At 36.2% G+C, this 15,101-nt stretch overlaps 1 protein-coding gene across 11 annotated transcripts in view; it reads left to right on the top strand.

The window, feature by feature from the left end:
• The window catches only part of RALGAPA1 (Ral GTPase activating protein catalytic subunit alpha 1), a 277,975-nt gene that overhangs the window by 217,172 nt on the left and 45,702 nt on the right, over nt 1-15,101 (top strand). For 10 of the 11 annotated variants that reach the window (XM_043556003.1, XM_043556001.1, XM_043556002.1 and 7 more), the window contains one exon: nt 626-781. In XM_043556003.1, the coding sequence (XP_043411938.1) occupies nt 626-781 (156 nt within the window). Of the gene's footprint in view, nt 1-625; nt 786-15,101 lie in introns of all 11 variants that reach the window. The other variant, XM_043556005.1, reaches the window with a different exon arrangement.

Below are 15,101 nucleotides of genomic sequence, written 5' to 3'. Positions count from 1 at the left end.
CGTCCGACTTCAGCCAGGTCACGACCTCGCGGTCCGTGAGTTCGAGCCCCGCGTCAGGCTCTGGGCTGATGGCTCGGAGCCTGGAGCCTGCTTCTGATTCTGTGTCTCCCTCTCTTTCTGCCCCTCCCCCGTTCATGCTCTGTCTCTCTCTGTCCCAAAAAATAAATAAATAAACGTTGAAAAAAAAATTTTTAAAAAAAAACCAGTTTCAATGTGTAAAAATGACATATCTAATTAATCATCTTATCAAAGTGACATTATTGTTTTAACTTTCCAGTCTTGGTTTTTGCCACTTGATTTTTCTCTCTGGCCTTGGTGTCCTCCCATAGCCTTCACAATTTAGCATTAACACCTAGTAGCCTAACAAAAGATGCATAGTGCACAGCAGTTGATTTCTTTCCTAATTAACTCCTACTAATTAGGCATCCTCAAATACCTAAGAAAAAGTACCAGTGTGAACAGAGCAGCTCTAACTAATAATTCTGGATCAAGCATTAGTTGAGAACATGCAAAAGGCTTGTTCTCCATATATTTTTGCAAATTGAGAAATTTGAGTCTTTTTCAATAGTAAGTTCTCGAGTTTTGTTTAGTTGACTAATATTATGTGTCTCTTCATTGCTCCCAGGTCAATCTTACAAACCACTGTGGTTTCATGGGAGGACTACAAAAAAACAAAAGCACTGGATTGACCACACCGTATTTTGCTACCTCCACAGTAGAAGTAATATTTCATGTATCAACAAGAATGCCTTCTGATACTGATGACTCTTTGACCAAAAAAGTAAGTGCTGAGAAAAAACATTGAAATCCTAGTAATTAAGAAAATAAATATATAAAATATGTAAGTAATCTAACTGATCAAGCACTGTTTCTGAGTACTCCACACTCTTCACCTAATGCTGTCTTCAGAAACAGGATTGTTGTAAAGCAAATGCCGTTTTCTTTAACAATAACATTGAAAGTTAATTGCCTTAACAAAGGATTTGTCTTCAAGAAAATGGGGATATGACAAATTGAGAAAACTTCTTTATATGTTCAAATTGGTGAAATTGTATTTCAAGTCTTTTCATACATGGATAGATATAACTGTTACACTGAATGAGAGCAAAAAATATAGATAAATTATTACAAAGCACTTAAAATATAACATACTTTATCACAAGTTTTAACTAAAACTAACAGAGCAAATAAAGTAAGCCTTCATTAATTATGAAAAACATTTTACTGCCTTAGAATTTATGAGAGATATGATGGAATGGTTTTGATGGCCCACATCTTTTAAAACCTACACTACCATTTTTCTGTGGCTGGCACTGGCATTCAAAAGTTGTTCTAGCACAGTTGTATATATTCAGTCCATGTTTGCTTTTCTTAGGGAGAAATATTTTTGAGAGTAAAACCTTACCTTGTCCAACATTTCTTTACCTTCTCTTCCTCCTCCTCCTTCAGTTTATTAAAAACTGCTAACTTAATATCATTGGTCATTTTACTTGATACTCTTCTGCCTGATACCAAAACTCTTTATGCTTTATTAATAAACTGTGAAAATGATTATTCTCCTGCTCTTTTGTAAAGGAACTTCAGAACTGCTCGCAAATATTTGGTAAGATTGATTTAATACCCTTGATGCTTTCTGTTTACAGTTTAGAATACTATTGGAAATTGCCTACTAAATGACTAATGGTTGATAATTATATATGGATGCTAATTAGATTGCAATGAGTAGTAATTTAGCAGTATAGAATTTCTTGTCCTGTAGCTTTTAGAAATAGAAAATGAACCATGAATACTGACAAGAAGATGGTAAAGAGTTGGATTGGAGTATAAAACTTCATTAAAACTTCAATTAAGCACTTTCTTCCATCAACTCATGTTAAATCCCTATGAAAATAAGTCACACCTAGAGACAATTATGAGTATAGTGCAAAAAGATCATTTTAATCATTGAGAACTTGCCCATGAATCATATTTATCATTACCATTTTCAGGACTCCATATACAATTTCTAAAGTCTAAAATTAATAGTATCTTAGATTGCAAACACAAGAACAGAACAAAGTACATCATTTTTTGTTAAAAAGCTTTTTTTTGTTTTTTAAAGAAAATTATGTCAGGATATTTTTACTTCACTATATTAAGCATGATAATTATGTGGTACTTAAAATCTTTTCCTGTGATGCAAAAATTCTCAATAACATACTAGCAAATCGAATTCAACAGCATATAAAAAGAATTATTCACCATGATCAAGTGGGATTCATTCCTGGGATGCAGGGCTGGATCAACATTCGCAAATCAATCAACGTGATACATCACATTAATAAAAGAAAAGATAAGAACCATATGATCCTGTCAATCGATGCAGAAAAAGCCTTTGACAAAATCCAGCACCCTTTCTTAATAAAAACCCTTGAGAAAGTTGGGATAGAAGGAACATACTTAAACATAATAAAAGCCATTTAAGAAAAGCCCACAGCTAACATCACCCTCAATGGGGAAAAACTGAGAGCTTTTTCCCTGAGATCAGGAACACGACAGGGATGCCCACTCTCACCGCTGTTGTTTAACATAGTGTTGGAAGTTCTAGCATCAGCAATCAGACAACAAAAGGAAATCAAAGGCATCAAAATTGGCAAAGATGAAGTCAAGCTTTCGCTTTTTGCAGATGACATGGTATTATACATGGAAAATCCGATAGACTCCACCAAAAGTCTGCTAGAACTGATACAGGAATTCAGCAAAGTGGCAGGATACAAAATCAATGTACAGAAATCAGTTGCATTCTTATACACTAACAATGAAGCAACAGAAAGACAAATAAAGAAACTGATCCCATTCACAATTGCACCAAGAAGCATAAAATACCTAGGAATAAATCTAACCAAAGATGTAACAGATCTGTATGCTGAAAACTATAGAAAGCTTATGAAGGTAATTGAAGAAGATATAAAGAAATGGAAAGACATTCCCTGCTCATGGATTGGAAGAATAAATATTGTCAAAATGTCAATACTACCCAAAGCTATCTACACATTCAATGCAATCCCAATCAAAATTGCACCAGCATTCTTCTCGAAACCAAAACAAGCAATTCTAAAATTCATATGGAACACAAAAGGCCCCGAATAGCCAAAGGAATTTTGAAGAAGAAGACCAAAGCAGGAGGCATCACAATCCCAGACTTTAGCCTTTACCACAAAGCTGTCATCATCAAGACAGCATGGTATTGGCACAAAAACAGACACATAGACCAACGGAATAGAATAGAAACCACAGAACTAGACCCACAAACGTATGGCCAACTCATCTTTGACAAAGCAGGAAAGAACATCCAATGGAAAAAAGACAGTCTCTTTAACAAATGGTGCTGGGAGAACTGGACAGCAACATGCAGAAGGTTGAAAGTAGACCACTTTCTCACACCATTCACAAAAATAAACTCAAAATGGATAAAGGACCTCAATGTGAGACAGGAAACCATCAAAACCCTAGAGGAGAAAGCAGGAAAAGACCTCTCTGACCTCAGCCGTAGCAATCTCTTACTCGACACATCCCCAAAGGCAAGGGAATTAAAAGCAAAAATGAATTACTGGGACCTTATGAAGATAAAAAGCTTCTGCGCAGCAAAGGAAACAACCAACAAAACTAAAAAGCAACCAACGGAATGGGAAAAGATATTTGCAAATGACATATCAGACAAAGGGCTAGTATCCAAAATCTATAAAGAGCTCACCAAACTCCACACCCGAAAAACAAATAACCCAGTGAAGAAATGGGCAGAAAACATGAATAGACACTTCTCTAAAGAAGACATCCAGATGGCCAACAGGCACATGAAAAGATGCTCAACGTTGCTCCTTATCAGGGAAATACAAATCAAAACCACACTCAGGTATCACCTCATGCCAGTCAGAGTGGCCAAAATGAACAAATCAGGGGACTATAGATGCTGGAGAGGATGTGGAGAAACGGGAACCCTCTTGCACTGTTGGTGGGAATGCAAACTGGTGCAGCCACTCTGGAAAACAGTGTGGAGGTTCCTCAAAAAATTAAAAATAGACCTACCCTATGACCCAGCAGTAGCACTGCTAGGAATTTACCCAAGGGATACAGGAGTACTGAGGCATAGGGGCACATGTACCCCAATGTTTATAGCAGCACTCTCAACAATAGCCAAATTATGAAAAGAGCCTAAATGTCCATCAATTGACGAATGGATAAAGAAATTGTGGTTTATATACACAATGGAGTACTACATGGCAATGAGAAAGAACGAAATATGGCCCTTTGTAGCAACGTGGATGGAACTGGAGAGTGTGATGCTAAGTGAAATAAGCCATACAGAGAAAGACAGATACCATCTGTTTTCACTGTTATGTGGATCCTGAGAAACTTAACAGAAACCCATGGGGGAGGGGAATGAAAAAAAAAAAAGTTAGAGTGCGAGAGAGCCAAAGCATAAGAGACTCTTAAAAACTGAGAATAAACTGAGGGCTGATGGGGGGTGGGAGGGAGGGGAGGGTGAGTGATGGGTATTGAGGAGGGCACCTTTTGGGATGAGCACTGGGTGTTGTATGGAAACCAATCTGACAATAAATTTCATATATTGAAAAATTAATTAATTAATTAATTAATTAAAATCTTTTTCCTGTGACCTTTGTTGAAATGTCAAATAAGTAAGATTTCTTATTTTCTTCAAAATAGTCATGAGGGTTTGTCCTTAATTACTTAAGTTTCTGAAACAGATGTTTAACAATTCATTTTCATAAAAAAATTAATTTTGGAGAGGATTATATCATTTAAGAATTGTTAAATGGTTGAGTTCTAATTAAAATTATATTATTAAATGGTAAAATTTGTAAGTGCTGGATTTTTTAGAGAATTTAGAGGGATTAAACATTGAACGCTAATAGTTTGTTTCATCCACACCTACAGAAAGTTTTTGTTGTTGTTGTGGTAAAAAATATAATCTATCATTGTCACCTTTAAAATTTTTTTTTATTTAATATTTTTAGGGTTTGGAAATTTCTTTTTCACCAAAGTATAATTCACATACAGTGTCACATTAGTTTTAGGTGTACAGTATAATGATTCAACAGTTCTGCACATTACTCAGTGCTCATTATTATTATTGATAAGTGTACTCTTAATCTCTTTTATCTATTTCACCTATCCTTCCACCCTTCTCCCCTCTGGCAACCACCAGGTTTCTTTCTCTGTATTTAAGAATCTGATTTTGTCTTTGTCCATTTTTTCTTTGTTAGTTTGTTCTTTTTCTTATGTTCCACACATGAATGAAATCATTTGGTATTTGTCTTTTTTTGACTGATGTTTCACTTAGCATTATACCTTTTGGTCCATCCAAATTGTCACTGATGATAAGATCTCCTTTGTTTTTATGGATGAGTAATGTTCTAATGTATATATATTACCACATCTTCTTTATCCATTCATCTGTGGATGGATACTTGGATTGCTTCTGTATCTTGGCTGTTACAAATAATGCTGCAGTAAACACAGAGGTGCATATATCATTCAAATTAGTGTTTTGTTTTCTTTGAGTAAATACCCAGTAGTGGAATTACTGGGTCATATGATAATTCTGTTTTCCTTACTGTTTTCCACAGTGACTGCACCAGTTTGCATTTCCACCAACAGTGCACAAGTGTTCTTGTTTCTCTACATCCTTGCTGATACTTATTATTTCATGGCAGTTCTTTTGTTTTGTTTTTGATTCTAGCCATTCAGACTGGTGGAAAGTGGTATCTCATTATGGTTTTGATTTGTTGTTCCCTGATGATGTTGAGCATCTTTTCATGTGTCTGTTGGCCATCTGTGTGTCTTCTTTGGAAAAATGTCATTCAGGTCCTCTGCCCATTTTTGATCATGTTATTATTTTGGTGTTAAGTTGGACAAGTTCTCTATATATTTAAGATAGTGTATTAAGTCCTTATCAGATATGTTATTTGCAGATGTCTTCTGTAATTCAGTAGGCTGCCTTGTCCTTTTGTTGATGATTTTCTTCACTATGCAAATGCTTTTTATTTTGTTGTAGTCCCAGTAGTTTAATTTTGCTTTTGTTTTCCTTGTCTGAGAAGGCATAGCTACAAAAATGTTTCTGTGGCTGATGTCAAATTATTGCCGATGTTTTCTTCTAGGAGTTTTATGGTTTCATGTCTCACATTTAGATGTTTCATCCATTTTGAGGTTTTTGTGTGTGTGTATGGTGTAGGAAAGTGGTCCAGTTTCACTCTTAAGCATGTCCAGTGCAGCATTCTTTTGCATGCTGTCCAGTTTTCCCAGTACTATTTGTTGAAGGGACTGTCTTCTCCCCCTGTGTATATTTCTCCCTCCTTTGTCTTAGATTAATTGACCATATAAGCACTGGTTTATTTCTAGGCTCTCTGTACTCTTCCATTAATCTATGTGTCTGTTTTTGTACTAGTACCATACTGTTTCGATTACTAATGTTTTGTAGTGTATCTTGAAATCTGGGATTATGATACCTCCAGCTTTGTTCTTTCTCAAGAGTGCTTTGGCTCTTTGGGGTCTTTCATGGTTCCATACAAATTTTAGGATTATCCTAGTTTTGTAAAAATTGCTGTTGGTATTTTGATAAGGGTTTTATTGAATTCATAGATTGGTTTAGGCAGTATGGACATTTTAAAACGTTGGCTTTTCCATTCCATGAGCAAGGAATATCTTTCCATTTGTGTCATCTTTGGTTTCCTTCATCAGTGTTTTATAGTTTTAGGAGTGCAGTTTATTCCTAGGCATTTTATTCTTTTTGGAGCAATTGTAAATGGGATTGTTTTCTCAATTTCTCTTTCTCCCTCTTTTTTATTAGTGTCAAGAAATACAACGTATTTCTATATATTGACTTCGTACCTTACAACTTTACTGAATTTATTTGTCAGTTCTCGTAGTTTTTTGGTGGAGTCTTTAGAGTTTTCTATTGTATAATGTCATTTGCACATAGTGACAGGTTTACTTCTTCCTTACAAATTTGGGTGGCTTTTCTTTCTTTCTCTTTTCTGATTGCTGTGGTTAGTACTCCTAGTACTATGTTGAATAGAAGTAGTGAGAGTGGACATCTTTGTCTTGTTCCTGATCTTGGAGGAAAAGCTCTGAGTTTTTCACCATTGAATATTAAGTTAGCTGTGGGTTTTTCATCCGTAGTCTTTATTATGTTGAGGTATGTTCCCCCTAAACCTACTTTTTTGAGAGATTTTACCATGAGTGGTAAAATCTTTTTTCTGCATCTCTTGAGATGATCATATGGTTTTTATTGTTTTTCTTGTTAATGTGATTATCATGTTGATTAATTTTTGAACATTGAAACACCCCTTGCATCCCAGGAATAAATCCCACCTGATCATGGTGAATGATTTTTTTAATGCATTGTTGGATTCAGTTTGCTAATATTTTGTTGCAGATTTTGCATCTGTGCTCATCAGATATGGGCCTGTGGTGTTTTTGCTTTTTGTTTTTTGGGTGTTTTGTTTTTTTTTTTTGTAGTGTCTTTATCTGGTTTTTGTATCAGGATAATGCTAGTCTTGTAGAATGAATTTGGAAGCGTTTCTTCCTCTTCTCTTTTTTAGAGTAGTTTGAGAAGAATAGATCTTAACTCCTCTTTATATATTTGACAGAATTCACCTGTGAAGCTATCTGGTTCTGGACTTTTGTTTGTTGGGAGTTTTGTGATTACTGATTCAGTTTCGTTGCTAGTAACTTACCTGCTCAAAGTTTCTATTTCTTTCTGAATCTGTTTTGGAAGGTTCTATGTTTCTGGAAATTTATCCAGTTCTTTCTAGGTTGTCCAATTTGTGGGCATATAATTTTTCATAATACTCTCTTATAATCAGTCTTTTGAATATCTGTGGTGTTGGTTGTTCTTTCTCCTCTTTCATTTCTGATCGTATTTATTTGGGTTCTTTTTTTTCAGAGTCTGGCTAAAGGTTTATCAATTTTGTTGATCTTTTCAAAGAACCAACTCCTGGTTTTATTCATCTGTTCTATTGTTTTTAGTTTCTATTTCATTTATTTCTGCTCTAATCTTTATTATTTCTTCTACTGGCTTTGGGCTTTCTTGGTTCTTCTTTTTCTAGTTCCTTTAGGTGTAAGGTTAGATTGCTTACTTGAGATTTTTGTTTTATGAGGTGGGCCTGTATTACTATAAATTTCTCTCTTAGAACAGCCTGTACTGCATCTCAAAGATGTTGGACCCTTGTGTTTTTATTTTCATTTGGCTCCATGTATTTTGTATTTTCTCTTTGATTTCTTGGTTGAACCATTTAATGTTTAGTAGCATGTGTTTCGTCTCCATGTATTTTGTTTTTTCCACATCTTTTTCTTGTGATTGATTTCTAGTTTCATACTTTTGTGGTCAGATAAGATGCATGATAAGATTTAAATCGTTTTTTAATTTATTGAGTGTTGTTTTTGGTCTAATGTGATTTATTCTGGAGAATGTTCCATGTGCACTTGAAAAGAATATATATTTCACTGTTTCTGGAAGGAATGTCTGAATATATCTGTTAGGTCCATCTGGTCTAATGTGTCATTCAAAAGCTACTTTATGTCTGTTACAAGTTGCTTTATGTATTGAGTACATATATATTTACAAATGTTACAACTCTTGTTGGAGTGTTCCCTTTATGATTATTTATTGTCCTTCTTTGTCTCTTCAGACAGTCTTTGTTTTAAAGTCTATTTTGTTTGATATAGGTGTTGCATCTCCAGCCTTCTTTTTGCTTCCATTTGCATGGTAAATGTTTTCTCATCCCTTCACTTTCAGTCTGCATGTGTCCTTTGGTCTGAAGTGAATTTCTCTTAGGCAAGATATAAATGTTGCTTTTTTAATCCATTCAGTCATCCTTTGTCTTTTGATTGGAGCATTTAGTTCATTTATATTTAGACTATTTATTGATAGGTATGTACTTACTGCCATTTTGTTACTTGTTTTGCAGTTCTTCTTGTAGCTGTTCTCTGTTCCTTCTTCTCTTGCTCTCCCCTGTGGCTTGATGGCTGTCTTTAGTATTAATGCTTTGATTTTTTTTCTCTTTATTTTTTGTGTATCTATTACAGGTTTTTGATTTGTGGTTATCATTAGGTTCATGTGTAACATTTTATGCATATAGCAGTCTGTATTAAGTTGATGGTCACTTATGTTTGAATCTATTATTACTCCTCACCCCACATTTTATGTATATGATGTCATACTTTATATCCTTTTATTTTGTGAATCCCTTGACTGATTTTTATAAAGATAATTGGCTTTACTACTTTCGTGTTTTAACTTTAATACTGGTTTTATAAGCGGTCAGTCTACTTTTATTATATGTTTGTGATTACTTGTGAAATTTTTTTCCTTTCGTTATTTTCTTACAACTATTTTGGCTTTTTCTTCCCACCCAAAGAATTCCCTTTAACATTTCTTGTAAGGCTGACTTAGTGGTGATGGTTTTGTGTGTCTGGGAAACTCTCTCTCTCCTTCTACTCTGAATGATGATCTTGCTGGGTAGAGTATTCTCAGTTTCAAGGTTTTTTCCTTTCAGTACTTTGAATATATCATTACATTCCCTTCTGGCCTGCAAAGTTTCTGCTGAAAAATCATCTGACAGCCTTATGTGGTTTCCCTTGTGTATAACTTTTCTCTTGCTGCTTTTAAAATTCTCTCCTTCTACTTTTTGCCATTTTCATGATTATGTCTTGGTATGAACCTCTTTGGATTAATTTTGTTGGGGGTCTCTGTGCTTCCTGGATCTGGGTTTCTGTTACCCTGCCCAGATTAGGGAAGTGTTCATCTCTTATTTCCTTCTCTCTCCTCCTTCTGACATCTCTGTAATGTGAATGTTATTATGCTTGATGATGTTATAGATTTTCCTTAACCTATTCTCATTTTTTATTATTTTTTTCTGTTCACTATTCAGCTTGGTTGCTTTTCATTGCTCTTCCTTCCAGATCACTGATCCATTCTTCTGCCTCCTCTGATCTGCTGTTGATTCCCTCTAGTGTATTTTTTATCTCAGTTATAGAATTGGAGTTCTTCATCTCTGACTGGTTCTTTTTTATATTTTCTATCTCCTTCTTGAAGATCTCATTGAGATCCCCTACTGTTTTCTCAAATCCAGTATCTTTACAACCATTACTTTGAATTCTTTATCAGGCCTATTGTTATCTCTGTTTCATGCAGCTCTTTTGCTGTGGCTTTGTTTTGTTCTTTCATTTGGGACATAATTCCTCTGTCTCCTCATTTTGTCTGACTCTCTGTGTTTGCATCTACATCTCCTGATCTGCAAAGTAGTAGCCTTATGAAGAAGACATCCTTTGGTGCCCTCTAGCACAATGTTCTCCTATTCATCAGAACCAGTCACTTCAGCAGTGTCTCCTGTGTGAGCTGCATGCTCCATACTGTTGTGGCTGAGCTGTGTTTACATTCAGTACCGTCAACTACAGTGGCCCACTTTGCCTGTGTGAGCATACTGGGCAGGAGTTTGGCCCCTGTGCTGTTAAGGGGCCTGTCTGGGGCCACCACAGGCTTGTAGTTGGGTGGTATCAGCAGTCAGACCAGATACCTGCCCTCAACCTAGGCACTATATGGCTCTCTCCCTGTTCTGCTCTTAGAGGCTTCCATTGATGAGTGGGGCCAACAAACCAGGTGCCTGCCCCTAGTCACATGAGTAGGGGTGCAGTCACACTGATCAGCAGGGCACTCCCTTTGCATTGCCAGTTGCAAGGTTCAGCTGCCAGGACTGTGGGCACACTGGTGTGTGTGGTTATCTTCTCCTGTCCCCAAGACACAAATCACTTTGGAGTGGTGCAGGTTTCTGCTAGGGTTATTTGCAGCAGGGTTTTTCAGAGCAGGAGCCACTTTGCAGGAATGTCTGTGGAGTAGGGCTGGTTGGATGGGGTGGGAACCATGGTGCTAACAAGATACACAGAGAACGTTCACTCTGCTTCCCACAAATATCTGGCTGTCTAGGGTGGAAGGGAGGCAGGCGAGGAATGGTCTGCCAGCCAGCACTTTTGTTTTTGGAAAATTCTTCCAAAGATCCCTGCCCCTCCAACACGTTTTGAGATTAGTAAGTAGATTAAATCTACTTCTCATACTCCAGTTGGTTTTTATTTTTAATGTTTATTTATTTATTTTTGAGAGAGAGAAAGAGAGCACACAAGCAGAGGAAGAGCAGAGACAGAGAGGGAGACACAGAATCTGAAGTGGGCTTCAGGCTCTGAGCTGTAAGCACAGAGCCAATCGTGGGGCTCAAAACCATGGACCATGAAATCATGACCTGAACCAAAGTTGGACGCTTAACCGACTGAGCCACCCAAGTGCTCCTTCATTTATTTTAATGTTTATATATTTTTGAGAGAGATTGGGAGAGAGAGCATAAGCAGGGGAGAGGCAGAGAGAGAAGGAGAGAGAATCCCAACAAGTTCCATGTTGCCATCACAGAGCCTGATGCAGGGCTCAATCCCACAAACCATGAGATCATGACCTGAGCCAAAATCAAGAGTCAGACACTCAATCAACTGAGCCATTCAGGCGCCCTATCCCAGTTGCTTTTCAAACTGCTGCTTCTGTGCTGTATATCTCCTGGGTTATTTGTTATGCTGGCTCTTTAAGGGTGGGAACTCAGTTTTGTTTATTTTTTTTAATGTTTGTTTTTTGTTTTTTGTTTTTTTTGAGACAGAGACAGACAGAGCACGAGCAGAGGAGGGGCAAAGAGAGAGGGAGACCCAGAATCAGAAGCAGTCTCCAGGCTCTGAGCTGTCCGTACAGAGCCCCGACTTGGGGCTCGAACTCACAAACCTCAAGATCATGACCTGAGCCAAAGTTGGACACTTAACCAACTGAACCACCCAGGCACCCCAGGAACTCAGTTTTAAAGTAGTCAGAGTTAAACCCTACTGATTGAAAAATCCTCAAAGTTAAGCCACTGGTTTTCAAAGCCAAAGTCTCATGGGCATCCCCATGCCTGGGGTGCCTGGGGTTGGGTCTGATCCTCTTGCTTCTTTATGTTTAGAGTGTCCCTCTCGTTTATGATTTTTCTCACAGGGACAGGGGAGGATTCTGGGAGGGAGAGTTCCCAACCACGCTTCTGCTCCTTCTACCGTTTTTGATGTGGTCTTCTCTGTACCATTAACTATGGAAGCTCTGTTCTGCCAGTCTTCAAGTTGTGAGTCATTTTCAGAGTTAGTTTCACTGATGTGGCTGTTACCTCAGTGTGTCTGTGGGATGAGGTGAGCTTAGGATACTTTGACTCCACTATCTTCTCAGAAGTCCTATCTTAACCATTTTTAAATGTACAGTTCATTGGCATAAACATTTATAATGTGCAATCATCACAAGTATCTATTTCCAGAACATTTTCATTTAGGTCAAAATATTTTTAATTTTCTCTTGAGAATACTTTGACTTATGTGTTATTTAGAAGTTGCTTAATCTCCAAGTATTTGGGGGTTTTCCAGCTATCTTTTTGTTGTCGATTTCTAGTTTAATTCCATTGTGGTCTGAAAATAGACATTGTATGATTTCTATTCTTTTAAATTTATGAAGGTGTGTTTTATGGCCCAAATGTAGTCAATCTAGTGAATATTCCATGTGAATCTGGGAAGAATGTGTAATTTGCTATTGTTGGATGAAGTAGTCTATAAATGTCAATTATATCCAGTTGATTGACAGAGCTGTTGAGTTCAACTATATCCTTACCAATTTTCTGCCTGCTGGATCTCTCCATTTCAGATAGATGGGTATTAAAGTGTCCAGCTATAATAGTGGATTCTTCTACTTTTACTTGCAGTTCTATCAGTTTTTTGCCTAATATATTTTGACCCTCTGTTGTTAGATGCATACACATTAAGGATTGGGTATGTCTTCTTGGAGTACCAGCCTCTTTATCATTAGGTGATGTCCCTCTTTATCCCTGATAACTTTACTTGCTCTGAAGTCTGCTCTGTCTGAAATTAATATAGGTACTCCCACTTTTCTTTCTATTGGTATTATCATGGTATATTTTTCCATTCCTTTACTTTTAATCTAGATGTCTTAGTATTTAAAATGAGTCTTATTTTTTTGATCCACTCTGACAGTGTTCGTCTTTTAATAGTATACTTAGACCATTGACATATAAAGTGATGTTATAGTTGGACTAATATTTTCCACATTTGTTACTTTTTTCTATTTGTTACCCTTGTTCTTTGTTTCTGTTTTCGTATTCCACACGTTTTCTGCCTTCTCTAGTTATAACTGAGCACTTTATAAAATGATTCCATTTTCTCTCCTTTCTTAGCATATCAATTATACTTCTTTTCTTTTTTAACTTTTTTTAGCCACAGCCCTGGAGTTTATACTGTACATTTAGAGCTAATCCAAGTCCACTTTCAAATAATACCATACTGCTTCATGGATATTACAAATACCTTATAATAACATCATATGTTTAATTTTTCCCTTCTAGCCCCGTATCATTGCTATCATTTATTTTACTTATAGATAAGCATATATATATATACATATATGTATATATACACACACACATAAGCATACATAATCAAATGCATTGTTCCTATTATTACTTTGAACAAACTGTGATCTATTAGATCAATTAATAAGAAAAATGAAAGTTTATTTTCTCTTCAGTTATTGATTACTTGGTGCTTTTCTTTATATAGATCTGTATTTCTAACCTGTATGATTTTCCTTTCTCTGAAGAACTTCTTTTCACATTTCTTGTAAGGTAGGTCTACCGGCAACAAATTCCCTCAATTTTTGTTTGAGAAAGTCTTTATTCTCCTTTACTTTTGAAGGATTATTTTACAGAGTACAGAATTCTAGGTGTCAGTAGTTTTGTCTCTCAGCACTTTAAATATTTCACTTCACTCTCTTGCTAGTGTGGTTTCAGGGGAGAAGTCAGATGTTTTATCTTTGCTCCTCTATAAATAAAATAGCTCTTTTCCTCTGTCTTAAGATTTTTTCTTTATCTGTAATTTTCTGAAGTTTGATGATATGCCTAAATGTAGTTTTGGGGGCATTTATCCTGCTTAGTGTTCTCTGAGCTTCTTGGATCTGTGATTTGATATCTGACATTAATTTGGGGCAGTTCTCAGTTTTGCTTCAAATAATGCTTTTGTTCCTTTCTTTCTTCTTCTTCTCTTATGTGTGTTACAGTGTTTGTGGTCCCACAGTTCTTGGATATTTTGTTTGGGGTTTTTTTCCAGTCTTTTTTCTCATTGGATTTCAGGTTTAGAAGTTTCTATTGTTATCAGACTGAGGTTCTTTCCTTAGCCATGTCTAGTTTACTAATGAGATCATCAGAGGCATTCTTCATGTTAGATTATTTGTTTTTTGTTTTTTATCTCTAGCATTTCTTTTTAATTCTCCCTGAAAATTTCTATCTCTCTGCTTATGTTATCTATCTGTTCTCACATGTTGTCTGCTTTTTCCATTAGAACCCTTAGCATGTTAATCATAGTTGTAATTTTATCATCCCTATCTAACTCTGGTTTTGATGTATCTTCAGCCTCTTAGGCCTGTCCATACTGAGTTTCCAGGAATTTGCAATTACAATTTACATTTTCCTACCTTGCCACAAGTTTCAGACAGAGGTGTCTGCTTTGTTGTCATTCTCCATATTTGCCTGCCTGTCCAATTTTGGGGGCAGTGATTTGCTCTGTGACCTTACTTCTCTAATCTAAGAAGTGTATTTGATTTTCCAGTTTGTTCAGCTTTTTACTTGTTAGGATAAAGTGGCAACTTCTAAGCTTCTTATGTACCATACTATAAACTGGAAATCCCAGATTTTTTTCTTCTCAAACACAAACTCTATCCATTAACAATAACTCTCCATTCTCCCCTCCTCCCAGCCCTTGGTAAACACTAAGTGAATTTGCCAATTCTAAGTACCTCATGTAAGTGGCATCATACAGTATTTGTCTTTTTGTGTCTTATTTCACTTAGTTATAATGTGTTCAAGGTTCATCCATGTTGTATCAGGTGTCAAAATTTCATTTCTTTCTGTGGTTGAATAATATCCCATTATATGTATATAGCACATTTTGTGTATTCACCTGATAGACGCACTGGGTTGTTTCTACTT

This window comes from Prionailurus bengalensis, chromosome B3 (assembly GCF_016509475.1).
Source record: "Prionailurus bengalensis isolate Pbe53 chromosome B3, Fcat_Pben_1.1_paternal_pri, whole genome shotgun sequence".
Classification (NCBI taxonomy): Eukaryota; Metazoa; Chordata; class Mammalia; order Carnivora; family Felidae; genus Prionailurus; species Prionailurus bengalensis.
Note: the sequence above shows the minus strand (reverse complement) of the source record. Positions and strands in the feature narration are given on the sequence as shown.